This window comes from Danio rerio, chromosome 16, assembly GCF_049306965.1.
Source record: "Danio rerio strain Tuebingen ecotype United States chromosome 16, GRCz12tu, whole genome shotgun sequence".
NCBI lineage: Eukaryota > Metazoa > Chordata > Actinopteri > Cypriniformes > Danionidae > Danio > Danio rerio.
In genome coordinates, this window is record NC_133191.1 from 19,746,727 (window position 1) to 19,765,017 (window position 18,291).

At 45.9% G+C, this 18,291-nt stretch overlaps 1 protein-coding gene across 1 annotated transcript in view; it reads right to left on the minus strand.

The window, feature by feature from the left end:
* Nucleotides 1–610: 610 nt before the first annotated feature.
* Nucleotides 611–18,291, minus strand: part of LOC141378071 (uncharacterized) — a 502,199-nt gene continuing 484,518 nt past the window's right edge. Inside the window, exon 2 of the mRNA XM_073925434.1 lies at nt 611–3,671. Within this exon, the coding sequence (XP_073781535.1) occupies nt 653–3,550 (2,898 nt within the window). The 5' untranslated portion in view covers nt 3,551–3,671 and the 3' untranslated portion in view covers nt 611–652. The remainder of the gene's footprint in view (nt 3,672–18,291) is intronic.

Below are 18,291 nucleotides of genomic sequence, written 5' to 3' on the forward strand. Positions count from 1 at the left end.
TGAGCTGACAAGGGCCGAATAATTAGGGACAAAACGCCTATAATAACCTGCCAGCCCCAAAAACTGTCTCACCTCCTTTTTGGTCTTAGGTCTCGGACAGGTTGCAATAGCTGCAGTCTTATCAATTTGGGGCTGCACCTGCCCGTGACCTAAGTGGAAGCCCAGATACCTTACCTCCACTCGCCCAATTGCGCACTTCCGTGGGTTGGCCGTGAGCCCGGCCCATCGCAGCGCCGACAATACCGCCCTCAAAAGTTGCATATGCCGCTGCCAGTCATTACTGTAAATGATGATATCATCTAGATAAGCAGCGGCATATGCTGTGTGAGGGCCGAGTATTTTGTCCATCAGGCGCTGAAACGTCGCCGGTGCCCGGAACAGCCCGAACGGGAGCGTCACAAATTGGTGCAATCCAAACGGCGTAGTGAAGGCTGTTTTTTCGCGGGATATTGGAGATAAGGGGATCTACATTTACATTTACATTTAGTCATTTAGTCACACAAATGAGGACAAGGATGCAATTTACACAACTAAGAGCAACAATGAATAAGTACTAAAGGCAAGTTTCAGGTCTGTAAAGTCTAAGAAGGGAAGTGTTAGTAGTTTTTTTTTTTTTTGTACAGTTAGTGTGATATTCAGAGGCAATTGCAGATTAGGAAGTGAAGTGGAGACTAAATAGTTGAGTTTTTAGTCGTTTCTTGAAAATAGCGAGTGACTCTGCTGTTCTGATGCAGTTAGGGAGTTCATTCCACCAACTGGGCAGATTGAGCGTGAGCGTGAGCGAAAGTGATTTTTTCCCTCTTTGGGATGGAACCACGAGGCGACGTTCATTCACAGAACGCAAGTTTCTGGAGGGCACATAGATCTGCAGAAGTGAGTGCAGATAAGAAGGTGCTAGGCCAGAAGTCACTTTGTAGGCAAACATCAGAGTTTTGAATTTGATGCGAGCAGCAACTGGCAGCCAGTGCAAACGGACTAGCAGCGGAGTGACATGTGCTCGTTTAGGTTCATTGAAGACAACTCGTGCTGCTGCATTCTGGAGCAGTTGAAGAGGCTTGATAGAGTTAGCTGGAAGCCCAGCTAGTAGAGAGTTGCAGTAATCCAGCTTGGAGAGAACAAGAGCTTGAACAAGGAGTTGAGCTGCATGTTCAGATAAGAAGGGTCGGATCTTTCTGATGTTATAGAGTGCAAATCTGCACGATCGAGCAGTTCTATAAATGTGGTCAGAGAAGTTTAGTTGGTCATCAATCGTTACTCCAAGGCTTTTCACCATTTTGGATGCAGTAATGGTTGCCCCATCCATCTGGATTGAAAAGTTATGGTGTAGAGTCGGGTTGGCAGAAACTACAAGCATTTCCGTTTTTGCGAGGTTCAGCTGAAGATGATGATCTTTCATCCAGTGTGAAATATCCAACAGGCAGGCTGAGATACGAGCTGGAACTGAGGGATCATCAGGATGAAAAGAGAGGTATAGCTGGGTATCATCAGCATAGCAGTGGTAGGATAATCCATGTCTCTGGATGACTGGTCCTAGAGATGATGTGTAGATGGAGAAAAGAAGTGGCCCAAGAACAGAGCCTTGAGGTACCCCAGTGTTTAGATGCTGTAGGTTGGACACCTCTCCTCTCCAAGACACCCTGAATGACCTGTCAGAGAGGTAAGATCTGAACCATTGTATAACAGTGCCCGCAACGCCCAGTGACTCAAGCGTAGATAGCAGGATCTGGTGGTTGACAGTGTCAAAAGCAGCTGACAAGTCCAGCAAAATGAGGACTGATGATTTTGAGTCTGCTTTAGCCAGTCTGAGATCCTCCACGACCGGGAGCAGGGCAGTCTCAGTTGAGTGGCTTTTCTTAAAGCCGGATTGCTTGTTGTCCATGAGATTGTTTTGAGTAAGAAAGTCCAGGACTTGATTGAACACTACTTTCTCCAGAATCTTGGCCATGAATGGAAGCAGGGATACTGGTCTGTAGTTTTCAAGTAGCGTATGGTCCAGGTTGGGTTTCTTTAGCAGTGGGGTTACCCTAGCCTGCTTAAATGTAGTGGGGAATAAACCAGAGTCAAGAGATGTGTTAATTATGTGAGTCAGTGTTGGTATGACTGCAGGAGAGATGGCTTGCAAGAGATGAGAGGGAATGGGATCGAGTGGACAGGTGGTTGCATGGCTAGATAGCACAAGTTTGGACACCTCAGACTCAGAGAGCTGAGAAAAAGAGGTGAGTGTGTGTGGTGTTGGTGTTGTATCTTGCGTGTTTGTTGTAGGTGCAGCAAATTGAGCACTGATTTTTGCAGTTTTGGTGCAGAAGAATGTAGCAAAGTCATCAGTAGTAAGTGTGGAGGATGCGGGTGGAGGAGGAGGATAGAGGAGGGAGGAAAATGTTTTAAAAAGTAGGCGAGTATTAGTGGCATTGTTGATTTTCAGACGGTAATACGTCTGCTTTGCAGAAGTAACCTCAGCTGAGAAAGAGGACAGAAGAGTTTGGTATGTTAAGAGATGTGCAGGATTTTTAGTTTTCCGCCAAATTCTCTCCGCAGCCCGAAGTTTTGAGCGATGCTCACGGAGAGCATCCGAGAGCCAGGGTGCAGGAGGACTGGCACGGGCTGGCCTGGATGCAAGAGGACATAATCGGTCTAGACATGATGCTAGTGTGGAGCAGAGTGTATTAGTGGCACTGTTCGAATCAAGTGCAGTGAGTTTGCGAGATGGAGGAAGAGAGTCTGAAACAATGGTGGATAGTCTATTGGGTGAGAGAGATCGTAGGTTTCTGCGAAAGGTAACCAGTGTTGGAGTGTGTGGCGGCTCAGGAGTAATGTGGATGTTGAGAGACAGAAGGAAATGATCAGATATTTGTAGTGGAGTTACTATTGTTTGATCAGTGAAGCAGTGTCGTGTGTAAATAAGGTCTAGCTGATTACCTGATTTGTGGGTAGCAGAAGTAGGTGCTCTTTTTAGGTCAAAAGAGGCAAGCAAAGTCTGAAAGTCTGCAGCTTGCGGTTTGTCAACGTAAATGTTGAAGTCACCTAGCACCAATAAGGGAGTGTCAAAATTAGAAAAAGATGAGAGAAGAACATCCAGTTCATCTAGGAAGTGACCTAATTTACCTGGTGGGCGGTAGATGACAACCACATTTATGTAGAAGGGGTGGATAATGGTGACTGCATGGAATTCAAAGGAGCTGATTGTTGGCAGGGACGGTATCAGAGTAAATTTCCATTCTTTGGAAATTAGTAGTCCAGTCCCACCCCCTCTCCCTGTCTGACGAGGAGTGTGGGAAAAAGAGAAATTAGCAGAAAGAGTAGCATGTGTAGCAGTGTCCTCCGGCCTCAACCAGGTCTCAGTTAGAGCCATGAGATTATAGTCAGAATATGTAGCTATGGAGGTAATAAAATCAGCCTTGTTAACAGCTGATTGACAGTTCCAGAGGCCCACGGAGAGAGAGAGTTGTGAAATAGTAGATACATGTATTGAACGAAGGTTGTGAGGATTACGCCTGCAGCGTACCTCCCGTGTTTTGCGAGTGTTAGTAACAACAGGAATTAGAAAACACATAATAAAAGTGCACTGACAACAAAAAATAAGTGTAAAGTAAAACAATACAGTAAAGTACTCAAGTGCTTTGTCGGTGTCTTTGCTCGGTGGAGTCGCGCAGGTAGATTCGATGGTCTTTACCCTCATCGGTCTTCACACGAGGCGGTCTTCACACAAGGCTGCCGCGACCGCTGCCACGGTGAACTAGTTGTTTATATAACCCCAAAGCACTAGCTGATTGAATTCAGCTGGACACGCCTCGAGAGTCAAAACAAGGGCCGAAACTGAGGCGGACGACTGCGTTCGCTACACAAGCTCTTATAGTAACCAAGGAAACAGTGGCTAAACAACTTCTAGTATTATACACAACTGAAAGCAAGTTTAAATGTCCTACAACTTTACACAAACAGCTGGAAACAAGTCCTCAAACCATACACAACAACTGAAACAAATCTTAAATGTACTTACAGGCTGCTGGTCTAGATGCTGCTAAAGTGCTTCTCCTGCCGACTAATGCTAGCGTGCTCACTATATAGTGGTTACCTGGCGTTTGGACACGCCTCCCGAGTCAAAACAAGGGCCGAAACTGAGGCGGACGACGCGAAACCGCGTCTGCGTTCGCTACACAAGCTCTTATAGTAACCAAGGAAACAGTGGCTAAACAACTTCTAGTATTATACACAACTGAAAGCAAGTTTAAATGTCCTACAACTTTACACAAACAGCTGGAAACAAGTCCTCAAACCATACACAACAACTGAAACAAATCTTAAATGTACGTACAGGCTGCTGGTCTAGATGCTGCTAAAGTGCTTCTCCTGCCGACTAATGCTAGCGTGCTCACTATATAGTGGTTACCTGGCGTTTGGACACGCCTCCCGAGTCAAAACAAGGGCCGAAACTGAGGCGGACAACGCAAAACCGCGTCTGCGTTCGCTACACAAGCTCTTATAGTAACCAAGGAAACAGTGGCTAAACAACTTCTAGTATTATACACAACTGAAAGCAAGTTTAAATGTCCTACAACTTTACACAAACAGCTGGAAACAAGTCCTCAAACCATACACAACAACTGAAACAAATCTTAAATGTACTTACAGGCTGCTGGTCTAGATGCTGCTAAAGTGCTTCTCCTGCCGACTAATGCTAGCGTGCTCACTATATAGTGGTTACCTGGCGTTTGGACACGCCTCCCGAGTCAAAACAAGGGCCAAAACTGAGGCGGACGACGCGAAACCGCGTCTGCGTTCGCTACACAAGCTCTTATAGTAACCAAGGAAACAGTGGCTAAACAACTTCTAGTATTATACACAACTGAAAGCAAGTTTAAATGTCCTACAACTTTACACAAACAGCTGGAAACAAGTCCTCAAACCATACACAACAACTGAAACAAATCTTAAATGTACTTACAGGCTGCTGGTCTAGATGCTGCTAAAGTGCTTCTCCTGCCGACTAATGCTAGCGTGCTCACTATATAGTGGTTACCTGGCGTTTGGACACGCCTCCCGAGTCAAAACAAGGGCCGAAACTGAGGCGGACGACGCGAAACCGCGTCTGCGTTCGCTACACAAGCTCTTATAGTAACCAAGGAAACAGTGGCTAAACAACTTCTAGTATTATACACAACTGAAAGCAAGTTTAAATGTCCTACAACTTTACACAAACAGCTGGAAACAAGTCCTCAAACCATACACAACAACTGAAACAAATCTTAAATGTACTTACAGGCTGCTGGTCTAGATGCTGCTAAAGTGCTTCTCCTGAGATCTGCCAATAGCCCTTCGTTAAATCCAATGTCGAGTAATATCGAGCAGCACCTAACCGGTCGAGCAACTCGTCAATACGCGGCATTGGATAAGCGTCGAATTTCGACACAGCATTCACCTTGCGATAATCCACACAGAACCGGACCGATCCGTCCGTCTTAGGTACCAAGACAATCGGGCTGGCCCAGTCGCTGTGGGATTCTTCTACTACTCCCATTTTCAACATATTATTAAATTCTTCCTGAATCACTTTTTTCTTGTGTTCAGGTAGGCGATACTGCCGAGTCCTAACGACCACGCCCGATTCGGTCTCGATATGGTGCTGAATCAGGTTGGTACGACCGGGCAGGGGCGAAAACACGTCAGAGTATTCACGTTGGAGGTGCCGGATGTCGAGGAGCTGGCTCGCTGAGAGATGATCGCCCCCGGTGACCAGAGCGCTTGGCCGTTCACGGCCAGAGCTCTCCGGCCCCAGGTTATCCTCGTTAGTAACAAGCGTAGCCAGCGCCACGTCCTCCGGCTCCCTCCACTGCTTAAGCAGATTAATGTGATAAATCTGACGCGAATCAGCCCTGTCCGAACGAACCACCTCGTAATCGAGATCACTGACTCGTCGTGTGACCACAAACGGCCGCGAGTAATTTAGAGCTGGAAGTGGGTAGCAGTACAACTACTTTATCTCCTAGTGAAAATTTACGGAGTTTAGTGCCCTTATCATATCGCCGGCGTTGGTCATCCTGAGCCTTAAGCAAATTCTCTGTAGAGAGCCGCCCCAGGTTGTGGAGTTTTTTGCTCTAAGGTCCAGGATATATTGAATTTCATTTTTACTTTTAGAAGGCTCGTCCTCCCAAGCCTCTCTAACAACATCCAAAACGCCTCTGGGCTGTCTGCCGTAGAGAAGCTCGAAGGGGGAAAACCCCGTGGAGGCTTGGGGAACCTCCCGCACAGCAAATAATAGAGGCTCCAACCACTTATCCCAATTTTTCGCGTCCTCGTGAACGAATTTACGGATCATTGATCATTGAGCCCGTCTGTTTGTGGGTGATAGACGCTGGTGCGAATAGATTTAATGCCCAATAATCCGTAAAGCTCGCGCATCGTGCGTGACAAGAACGCAGTGCCTTGATCAGTGAGAATCTCCTTGGGGATTCCCACACGGGAGATGAGGTGAAACAGCGCCTCCGCAACGCTCTTTGCTGAGATGTTACGGAGCGCGACTGCTTCCGGGTAGCGGGTTGCATAATCCACTAGAACTAATGCAAACCGATGCCCGCGTGCAGATCGCTCTAATGGCCCGATGAGATCCATACCAATTCTCTCGAAGGGGATCTCCATAATTGGTAAAGGGCGCAATGGCGCTTTTGGGGTGGCCAGTGGATTTACCAGCTGACATTCACGGCACGCCGCGCACCATCTGCTGACGTCACCGTGAATGCCCGGCCAAAAGAATCGGGTCATGAGGCGATTTAGTGTGGCCGCCTGACCTAAATGTCCGGCCATAGGATTAGAATGAGCCGCCTGAAAAAGCATTTCCCGGCGGCTCTTTGGTACTAATAGCTGGGTTGTATCTTCTTTTGTCTGAGCGTCTTGGGTCACTCGATACACCCTATCATTAATCACTGCAAAATACGGATAGGAGAGGGGTCTATCAGGCTGAAGGATTTTCCCATCAATAACCTGCACTCTTTCGAGTGCATGTTTTAGCGTGTCATCACGCGACTGCTCCAGGGGAAAGTCTTTACACCGGGAAATTCCCAGCCCTTCCCCTGAGTCAGTGCGTGACGTCACCGCCTGGGATTCCCCCAGCTGAGCGACACGTCCCCTATCCGGCGATTTCTTCTTCCAAGAAGCACCCGCACATAAGACTCCCAATAATCTATTAAATCCAGGCCAATTAGTTCCCAGAATTAGCGGGTGTTTGAGGTGCGGGTTAACTGCTACCTCTACTCTATGTTTTTTCCCCCGAAATTGAATGTCTATTGCCGTTAGCGGGTAGTGAATTATATCCCCGTGCACACACCTTACCCTTACCGTGCGGCTCATATCCAATGCCGGGTCTTGAAGCAGGCTTTGGTGGATGGAAGTCTGGTTACACCCCGAATCCACCAAAGCTTGATATGTACCCCCTTTTATACTCACTGGTACCCGGTATAGCCTGTTGCGACCGGGGGCGACGATTGGCGTGGCGGGGACGCGAATCAGCGCACTCGCCTCCTTCACGGAGCAAATTTTTAGTGCGCTATCTTCGTGCCTGCGACGCGAATGCATCGGCCCGGACCTTCCCACTATACCCCCGGGGCCAGCAGGAGCAACCAATTGAACCGGAGAGAATCCTGGCAGTGTCTGGGCAACCGCCAGGCGTCGTTGCTCCACCCCTCTGCCCGAATGGGGCCCCGCCCCTCTTGGGACGTTTGGCAGATCCGCTATTGCGCACCGCCGTCTGGGTGCCGGTGTGGGCGGTCCCCGCAGTCTGGGCCTGGGAACAGGAAGAGAGAGAGAGAGAGGGGGAGAAGAGAGAGAGGTTATTTTGCCGACCCTGGACCTCGCCACCAGGTGATCCTCCGCCAGTCGGATGGCCGTCTCCAGATCGTCAGGCCGGTGGCACTGGACCCACTCCGATGTTCGGGAGGGGAGGCGGGTGATGAATTGTTCCAGCACCACGGCATCCACCAGTTGGGCGGTGGTTCGGCCATCCTGTACCAGCCATCTGCGGCAGGCGTCACGGAGCTGCTGGGCGAACGCAAAGGGCCGGCCGCCTTCAGCTAAAACCAGCGATCGGAAGAGCTGACGTTGCTCCTCCGGGTTGCGGCCGGCCCGCTGGAGAATAGCTCGCTTCAGATCAGCGTATTCAAGGAGATTCTGGGCCGGTAGCTGCTGTGCGGCGATTTGGGCTTCGCCTGAGAGCAGCGGGATGACTCGTACCGGCCACTCAGCCCGCGGCCAGCCACACACCTCAGCCATCTTTTCAAAAAGATCCAGGAACACTTCCGGATCATCCTCCGGCACCATTTTCTGTAAGGCGATGGGAGGGTGGGCGGCAGATGTCGGAGCGGGCCGGATCCCCTGGGACAGCAGACTCCGGATTTGCTCGCGGTCCTCCCGCTGGGCCTCCATGAGGATTGGAAATGTTGTACCTGGATGTTCTTCAGTTCCACCAGCGTCTCATGTTGTTGTTGGTGGAGGACCGAGAGGGCCTGGATAGCTTCCGCAAATGGCATTCTTGACGGAGTTGTCATTCTGGCAGTGAGGCTCTTCTCCTTTCCCGGGTTTCGGCACCACTGTAGTATAGTTCGTTGTTGTGTGGGAAGAAGAAGACAGGGTCGGCGATTTCAGGTAAACAATATATTTTATTTTGTTTTTGCACAGTACTAGCAAACTGTGTCCATCTGTGAGTGTGTGTGTGCTCTCTCCTCTCCCGACTGCTCCTCCTGTTCTCCTTAAGAAGGGAGTCTCTCCGAACCAATCACTAGAAAGACAGGTCTTATTTATCATTTCTGATTGACCCGCTGATTAGCCGCCGGGCTCCTAGCATGCTCTCACCCCTGATTGGGTGTTCGATCACGCTTACCTCTCCACAGGTATTCTATTGATTACATTAAAGAATTTTTTGTTAAACCTTCAGGAGTAGTAGATGTTAGCAAATTCAAAGGAAAATGTGGTGTAATCTGGAATATTGATTCCCAAAAACACTTAGAAGGTATGAAGATCCACAATTTGCCTCACCTTTTCGAGCAACAGGAACAAAACATGTAAAGATAATAAAGCCAGCAAAAAAAATGCGAAAATCAAACTTTACCCGATATAGATAGATATAAAGATCAAACTCCAGCACTAGCAGACTTCTTTTGGAAATTTGGATTTTGGATTTCTTTCTTGTGTGGGAACAGAAAGCTGTTACCTTCTTTACCCTTAGGATGGACTGGAACATGTACTAGAGTACGTATAATACAAGAAATACAAGTAATAAATTGGAATACTGAATCTACAATAGGTGAAAGTGACACAATTAATTATAGAGTTAAAAGAAGTTATAAACCAGACCCTACAGTATACATAGATTCCATAGGTCAGCCACGAGGTATACCAGATCAATTCAAAGCAAGAAATGAGGTTAAATCAGGAATTGAATCAACACTTTGTGATGGGCAGCTGCTTTTGATGTTTGTGATTATTGTGTGAGGTATATTATGTGTAAAAGATCGATGATAACAATATCTATATATATATTAATCCTGTTATGAACCCCAGTTTTTTAAGGCTCGTCTAGGGAAGGGGTTAGCAACATAAAAGGACACAGAAACCAGACTTACGATTCTCTATTTATTTAGAGACCAGAAGATACGTGTCCTATCTAATTAAGGTGGCAACAGAAATATAAATCATTAATCAAACAATAACCAAGTCAAAGCAATTGCTTTGACTAACAAACAAAAACATATATTATAAAGAAAATATTGATAAAAAAAATACATAGATCAAAGAAACGGCACAACACCAGCATGGCTCCTCAGCAGCGGCTGCACAAGACGCGCACAGAAGTTCGGACCTTCTTCATCAGGGCAAGATACGGAGAGATTCTCAGCAAGTACGGGTCATACTCTCCAAAGAGAGACAAGATCGCGAGGATCAGTCAGACGCGCTGGAAATCAAGAGCCACCCCGACACACACTCAGCTTCCGCTTATAAAGACGACAAGTTGAATTAGCGGCAGGTGCAAGGCGGAGCCAGCCTCAAAGAAAAGAAATTGCAATTAATAAAACAATCTCCACCACAACACAAATCACGAAGAGAATAATAATAATAATAATAATAATAATAATGAAGGAAGGCTAAATAAAGAATAAACCATGACACCTCCCCCCCTGAAGAAAGAAACAGTTTTCACTTCTCCTATCCTTGTTTTCCCATTGGAAAACCACATTTTCAGTTCCTCTTTTATGACGAATTTCAAGATTGTATGGCTGTACCATTAATGCCCAACGCATCAAGCGCTGATTATGGTTGTACATTCTGCTCAGAAAAACAAGAGGATTATGGTCAGTATGGACAATAACTGGATATAAACTACCTGAAACATAAACATCAAAATGTCTCAACGCTAAAAGTAATGCCAGGGTTTCTTTTTCTATGGTGGAATAGTTTAACTGATGTCGATTAAACTTAGCAGAAAAATAGGATACAGGATGCACCACTCCGTCAGCACCCTCCTGGAGAAGAACATCTCACGCTCCCACGGCACTAGCATCCACCTCCAGCTGGAACGCACGAGACACGTCAGGAGCGGAGAAAACAGGAGCACTGCAAAGAAGGGATTTTGCAGACAAAAATGCCTGTTGGCAATCAGTCCAACAAAACTCAACCTTTGGACTGCACAATCGCGTTTACGGAGCTACCACGCTTGAAAAGTTTTTACAAAAACAGCGGTAAAATCCCACCATACCCAGAAATCGACGCAACTCTCGTCTCGTAGCAGGTACAGGATACTCTAAGACCGCAGAGATTTTTACATCTACGGGCTTCACAAACCCATTTCCCACTTGCTTACCTAGATAGGTAACAGAAGCTTTAGCGAACTCACACTTTTTGAGATTCAAGGTGAGGGAGGCAGCAGATAAACGGTGAAAAACGTCAGAAAGAGATGAAAGATGTTCAGACCAAGTCAGAGAGTGAATTACTACATCGTCCAAGTAGGTGTTACAGTTTGAAACATCACCCAACACGATAGACATTAAACGCTGAAAAGTTGCCGGTGTGTTACGCAAACCGAATGCCATCCGCGTATACTGTAGAAATGCGTCCGGAGTCACAAACGCAGAGATATTAGATGCGCGCTCCGATAGTGATATCTGCCAATAACCTTTTAAGAGATCTAATTTCGTGATGTATTTCGCAGCACCAAGGTTATCGATGCAGTCATCAATACGGGGAAGTGGGAACGCATCAGGCACAGTAACAGCATTAATTTTTCGAAAATCCGTACAAAAACGGAAAGATCCATCAGCTTTCGGCACTAATATGCATGGAGAGCTCCACGAACTACTACTTGGTACAGCAAAACCATTTCGCAAAAGATAATCAACTTCGGCTTTCATTACCTCTCTCTTATTTATTGGACAGCGATAAGCATGTTGCTTAATCGGTAATGCATCTCCGACATCGATGTCATGCGTCAGGACAGCGGTACCACGGGGCACATCACTGAACAAATCTGGAAAACTCTCCAAAAGCTTTTGTATATCCTGCACCTGATCATGGGACAGATAAGTAAGCTGAGAAGGCAAAGTTAGTAACAATTCTGAGTTTTTCATTAATCCACCGTTTAACACTTCAATCGGCATACTAAAGCCATCATCCACATCCTCGGGTAACGTGCAAGTCAGCAAAGACACACCCTCCTTTATGTCAGTCGCTGGTTTCCACTCACCTGCAGAAACACTAACGGTCTCAGTATCAGCACGGTCGACATAGGACTTAATCATATTGACATGGCAAAAACGAGTCTTTCTCCTCCGATCAGGAGTATGGATTATATAGCCCGTTTCGCCAACCTTACTTTTCACAAGGTAAGGACCAGAAAACCACGCAGTCAGAGCAGACCCAGGGGTAGGAATTAAAATCAACACTTTCTCACCTGGCGAAAAATTACGCACCACTGTTTTTTGGTCATAGAAACGCTTCATTTTCTGTTGAGAGAGTGAAAGAGCTTCCCTAGCAAGATCACAAGCTTTTCGCAAGCGCTCCCGCGTATGAGAAACAAAGTCGATCACGTTAGTCTTACAAGGACTGATACCAAGGAATTCCTCCTTTAGCATCTTCATTGGCCCTCGAATTTCAAAACCGAACACCAACTCAGATGGGCTAAATCCTAGGGAATCTTGTCGCGCTTCACGCATTGCAAATAAAACAAAAGGAACGGCTTCGTCCCATTCGTTTCCAGTTTCAACGCAGAATTTACGGAGAGCAGATTTTAACGTTTGATGCCAACGCTCTAAAGCTCCTTGCGACTCTGGGTGATACGCATTTGACACAACATGAGAAACTCCTAATGCTTTTAGTGAGTTTTTAAACAAGCGAGAAAGAAAGTTTGAACCCTGGTCTGTTTGAACAATTTTTGGCAATCCAAAAGTTGTGAAGAATTTTGTTAACGCTTTAGTGACAGATTTAGCAGTTATATTCCTTAAAGGAATCGCTTCTGGGAATCGAGTAGCGGCGCACATAACAGTTACTAGATATTGGCAACCAGACTTTGCACGAGGAAGAGGACCGACACAGTCCACCAAAACTCGTTCAAATGGCTCACCTACAGCAGGTATAGGACAGAGAGGAGCAAGTGGCACAGACTGATTCGGCTTTCCACTCACTTGACAGACGTGACAAGACTTACAGTAGTTGGCAACGTCCGATTTTAATCCCGGCCAAAAGAAATGCCTAAGCACCCGATGGTAGGTCTTATTAATTCCGAGATGACCGGACCAAAGATGGTCATGAGCCAAACTCAACACAGACTGTCTAAATTTAGATGGAACCACAATTTGATATACCCAATCATCCTCATTCTCTGGCTCACTCAAAGTACTAACCCACTTTCGCATCAGCACGGAGTCTTTCCAAACATAATGACAGTTTCGCCGGCACGGCGAACTAACCTCAGCATTTGTGCGACATTTTTGTAATGTTGGATCACCCTTCTGCGCATCAATCAAAGCTTCTCGAGAAACAGGCAAATCCGTACCAAGATCAGAACGAACAGACGACGTCGCCGTTTGATCTTTAACCACAGATTCTGGAAGCACATCATCTCCTAGAATCTGGGAAAAAAAAGAGTCGTTAAGGCACTGATTTTCTGAACGATCACATTTTAATTGTGCTCGAGTAGTAACGACACTAGGAAAAACTTCGGGAAAAGTTTCAGCGCATACATCAAGTTGCTTTTCATAAGAAGGAAGATTAGTCACCTGCACAACCGGCATAACTTTACCCCCAGCAATATTATTGCCCATAATAAAGTCAATTCCCTTTACTGGTAACGATGCACGCACTGCCACTTCAAAACATCCAGATGCCAACTCCGATGTTACCCACACACGATGCAATGGAACGGTTACATACCCCATTTCAATGCCTTGAATAATCGTGCTGGTCTCACACGCAGTGGAGTCGCAAAAATCTAAAGCGTCTGCTAAAATGAAAGATTGAGATCCTCCAGTATCACGAAGAATTCGTACGGACTTCCTACCACCGTCCCCCTCATTCAGTGATACAAAACCGTCGAAGACAAAAGGTTTGAAACATGGATCTGGTTCGGGAATGGAAGAAAAAGGCAGAGTTTTCTCTAAAACCGAACCTCGAGGCTGCATTGATTCCTGTCGCTCCTGTTTTCGTTGTAAAGTATGGCATTCAGACATTATGTGTCCCAAATTATGGCAATACCTGCATTCTTTTCGAGATTTTAAGTTAGAAGAAGCCCAAACTTTATTTTCAGGAATTTTCTCATTCTCGTATCCGGACAACACATTCTCACTTGTACGCTTAAACACAGTTTTGTGCATTAACGCATATTCATCCGCTAATACAGCTGCTTGTTGTACAGTGCTGACCTTCTGTTCGTTTAAGTATAAAGCAGTACGTTCAGGAACGCAATTTTTAAACTCCTCTATTAACATAAGCTTTCGCAAAGAATTTAAGTCTGTAACTTTACATGCTTTTACCCAGCGATCAAACAGTATTCCTTTCTCACGCGAAAACTCAACATAAGTTTGAGATGCAGATTTTTTCGTAGTACGAAAACGCTGTCTATAATGCTCAGGAACTAACTCATATGCCCGCAAAATCGCAGCTTTCATAGCCTCATTCTGAATGCTATCCTCCACAGAAAGTGATGCACAGACCTCCTGTGCCTTACCTGTTAATTTGCATTGAAGCATCAAAGCCCATACCTCGTTTGGCCACTTCAAAGCAGTCGCAATTCGTTCAAAAGCTTGAAAATACGCTTCAACTTCTTTTTCACGGAAACATGGAACTAGTGCAATATTCTTTGCTACATTGAAATACCTTGACGGAATTAACGCATCAGGTTTCTCATCAGATGGAACAGAATTCACAACGATACTGGCATCAGCTGGGGCAGTAGCCACGTCTACGCCACCATTTACGTTAATAGATCTCACAGGTGTTTTAGATAAAGTCTGAGCAGCCTGTAATTCTAACTCTCGCATACGCACTTTCATATCCGCATCAATTCGATACATTTCAATCTGATGTTTTAAATCATCTTGTCTCGCTTGAGCTCGATCTTGTGTTTCAAGTTGTAATCGCGCTAAACGAAGTTTTAAAAGCCAATCTGAACGAAATTCAGTTGATGCCTCAGAAAGAGAAGCTGGTTCAAACTTAGGCAGGGAAAAAGGTGGACATACCTCCTCATTGACCACATCCCCTGGTGTAGTCAAATCACCAACCCGCACTTGTGAAGAACCTTCTGCATCCACTAATGATTCAGCAGCTTGGGTAACCACTGTCTCTGTTACAGGAAAGATACATTTGTCAATCAGAAAATCACTTATACACGCCTTTATCTCTGCTTTACGCTGAGTTTTAACAACAGGAATTTCAAAATGTTGAGCGATCAAAAATAAATCGTTTTTACGGCACACTTCCAATTCCTCAACACTAGGTTGATCTATGAAATGATTTAAATCAAAAGTTGCCAATCCTTCAAAACATATGTTGTGAGCAAAAAAAATAAAAAATACCAAACACCCAGCCCAGTCCTACACCTTCCTAACCAGAAAACTAACTAAACTCAGCTAGTCTTCAGAGGGTACCGATTAAGAGTTTTTTTCTCTCCCCTGGAATACCTCCAAAAATAATAAACTAAAATAATAAAGCAAAACAATAAACAGTCAGCCGTAGCCAGACTGGCGCAAAGCACAGCCTGTTGGCTTACTCTAACTCACCCAGGCAGGAGTCGGTAAATGATTTACTCACCACATAAGCTAGTCACTGAAAAACACTAATTTTAAGAATTTTACTTAATTCAGGACGAGCTCCCATTTATGTTACGAACCCCAGTTTTTTAAGGCTCGTCTAGGGAAGGGGTTAGCAACATAAAAGGACACAGAAACCAGAATTACAATTCTCTATTTATTTAGAGACCAGAAGATACGTGTCCTATCTAATTAAGGTGGCAACAGAAATATAAATCATTAATCAAACAATAACCAAGTCAAAGCAATTGCTTTGACTAACAAACAAAAACATATATCATAAAGAAAATATTGATAAAAAAAATACATAGATCAAAGAAACAGCACAACACCAGCATGGCTCCTCAGCAGCGGCTGCACAAGACGCGCACAGAAGTTCGGACCTTCTTCATCAGGGCAAGATACGGAGAGATTCTCAGCAAGTACGGGTCATACTCTCCAAAGAGAGACAAGATCGTGAGGATCAGTCAGACGCGCTGGAAATCAAGAGCCACCCCGACACACACTCAGCTTCCGCTTATAAAGGCGACAAGTTGAATTAGCGGCAGGTGCAAGGCGGAGCCAGCCTCAAAGAAAAGAAATTGCAATTGATAAAACAATCTCCACCACAACACAAATCACGAAGAGAATAATAATAATAATAATAATAATAATAATAATGAAGGAAGGCTAAATAAAGAATAAACCGTGACAATCCTATAATGAATTCTACAGAACTGTGACACCTACAGGCAAGTGCTGAACCAATTGCACGCTCATGCTTTAAACCCTATTTTCTATGAAACAGAAATAAACAGAGGAAGAAGTATTTTACTATCCCTATGTCAAAAGTTGGGGTAGATGTTTGGCTTCTCCTTCTGCCACAGTGCGGTAGCATAATCTAGTCAATTGGTAACTATTATGTGGCTAATATCAGTCACTAGATAGTGGTAACTAAGAGAACCGGATTATGAAACTGCACTATGTGTCATGTCCTCGGTTTGATCATCTGAGCCACTGGTTGTTGTTGTCTTGTTTGTATTATCTATGTGCCTTTCCCTAGCATGTTTTGTTTTGATCCTCCCCCACATGCCTTCTGTTTACTCTCTAATTCCACGCCATCCTCCTGTTTAAGCTATTACGTTATTAAGTTAATGTCACTCACCTGCTCTTCTTGATTTCTCCCTCTATTTATTCCTTCCCTTAGTACTGTCCTGTGTCAGATTGTTGTTTGCCCTTCTCGTGTTTCCCTTGATCTCCCGGTCCTGTCCAGTCAGCCTTTTTTCCTGTTGTATCTGACTCCCGATCTGCATCTTTGATTTTGCCTTTTTTTGCTACCAGGCCCGTTCCTGTTTAATTTCATTCCTGCTGCTCGCCTGTCTATTCTCTCCGCTTCAGCGATCCATTTTCCAGCCTCCTCCAGCCCCGCAGCGCTCACTCTTCCTCTCGGGTGTCGCGGCCCAGGAAACGCAACCCATCGGTATCGCCCCCTGCTGGCGGTACTTATTATTACACCCCTGGGAGAAGCCCAGGAGGTTTTTGTTCCTTGTTTTTTGTTGGATTTTTTGGACCTTTTTGTTACACTTTTTTTTCCCCTTTTTACTGACTTTAGTTTTCTAAGACTTTTTTCCTCTACGGAAAGTTTACGTTTAAGTTTTTTTTCCCTTTGGAAGTTTTTGAGAATCCTCCATACTGAAGCTATTGAACATCTAATTTTCCTCTTCGGAGCTGTTTTTGTTGAAGAACATTTTTCCGCTCTGAGTTTGCTATTTGCTTTTATTTAAATAAACTGTGAAGGACCTGCATTTGTGTCTTTTGTTTGCCTTGATCAGATCCTTGACAGAACAATCTGACCAGGATGGACACAGCAGGCCAAGACCCAGTTAGATCTGCCGTGGCTCAGCAGGGAGCCCTGCTCGGGTAGCATGAGACCAGACTCTCCAACACTACAAGAGAGGTAGAGTTTCTGGCTAATCAGGTGACTGACCTCACTGCTCGCATACAGGACCTTCAGCTAGAAGCAGCGCAAGGAGGCCATGTTCCCCGTCATGAGCCCGAACCCCGCTGTAACAACCCACCCACCTATGACGGCGATCCCAACTCATGCCGGGCCTTCCTGTCCCAATGTTCGGTTGTGTTTGCTCTTCAACCGCGCACGTATGCAGCAGAAGAGACAAGAGTGGCCTTTGTTTTAACTCTTCTCACAGGCAGAGCCCGTGACTGGGGTACCTCTGTTTGGGAATCCAGATCTCCATGTTGTGCCTCCTTTGACGAACTCAGACAGGAGATGATGAGGCTTTTTGACAGGTCAGCCAGGGGACAGGAGGCTGCAGACCAGCTAGCACGACTTCGCCAGGGGAGTTGCTCTGTTACTGAATACGCAATCCAGTTCAAGACCCTGGCTGCCTCGTGCGACTGGAATGAGGGAGCTTGCGGGGCAATGTTTCGTGCTGGCCTAGAAGAGGAGATCCAGGATGAACTGGCAACCCTTGACTTGCCCCATGACTTCGATGACCTCATCAACCTGGCACTTCGCGTCGAGGTCCGTCTTTGCTGACGACACCGCCGAAGGCTGGTCCATTCCTCAGCCACGATGGATGATCCCAGTTCACTCACTGCCTCTGCAACTTTGTCTGACCCCGAACCCATGCAGGTGGGGCACCTCCGCCTCACACCCCAGGAGATACAGCAACGACTGGCTCGGGGCCTGTGCCTCTACTGTGGCAAGCCTGGACATTTTGCAGCATCCTGTCCAGCAAAAGTCAAGGCTCACTAGTGAAACGGGGGATCCTGGTGAGCACTATATTCCCCCTCTTCCCGTACCCTACTTCCTGTGTCAGTCCAGTATGGGGACTCCTCTAACTGTTGTTCAGCCCTCATTGATTCTGGGGCGGAGGGCAATTTTTTTGGACTGCTCTATGGCTGCTCAGTGGGGAATTCCTGCCATCCCTCTCCCTAAACCCATTCCTGCTCGGTCCCTAGATGGTACCCTGATTGCCACAGTCTCCCATACTTCCCCCAGTGTAAGTCT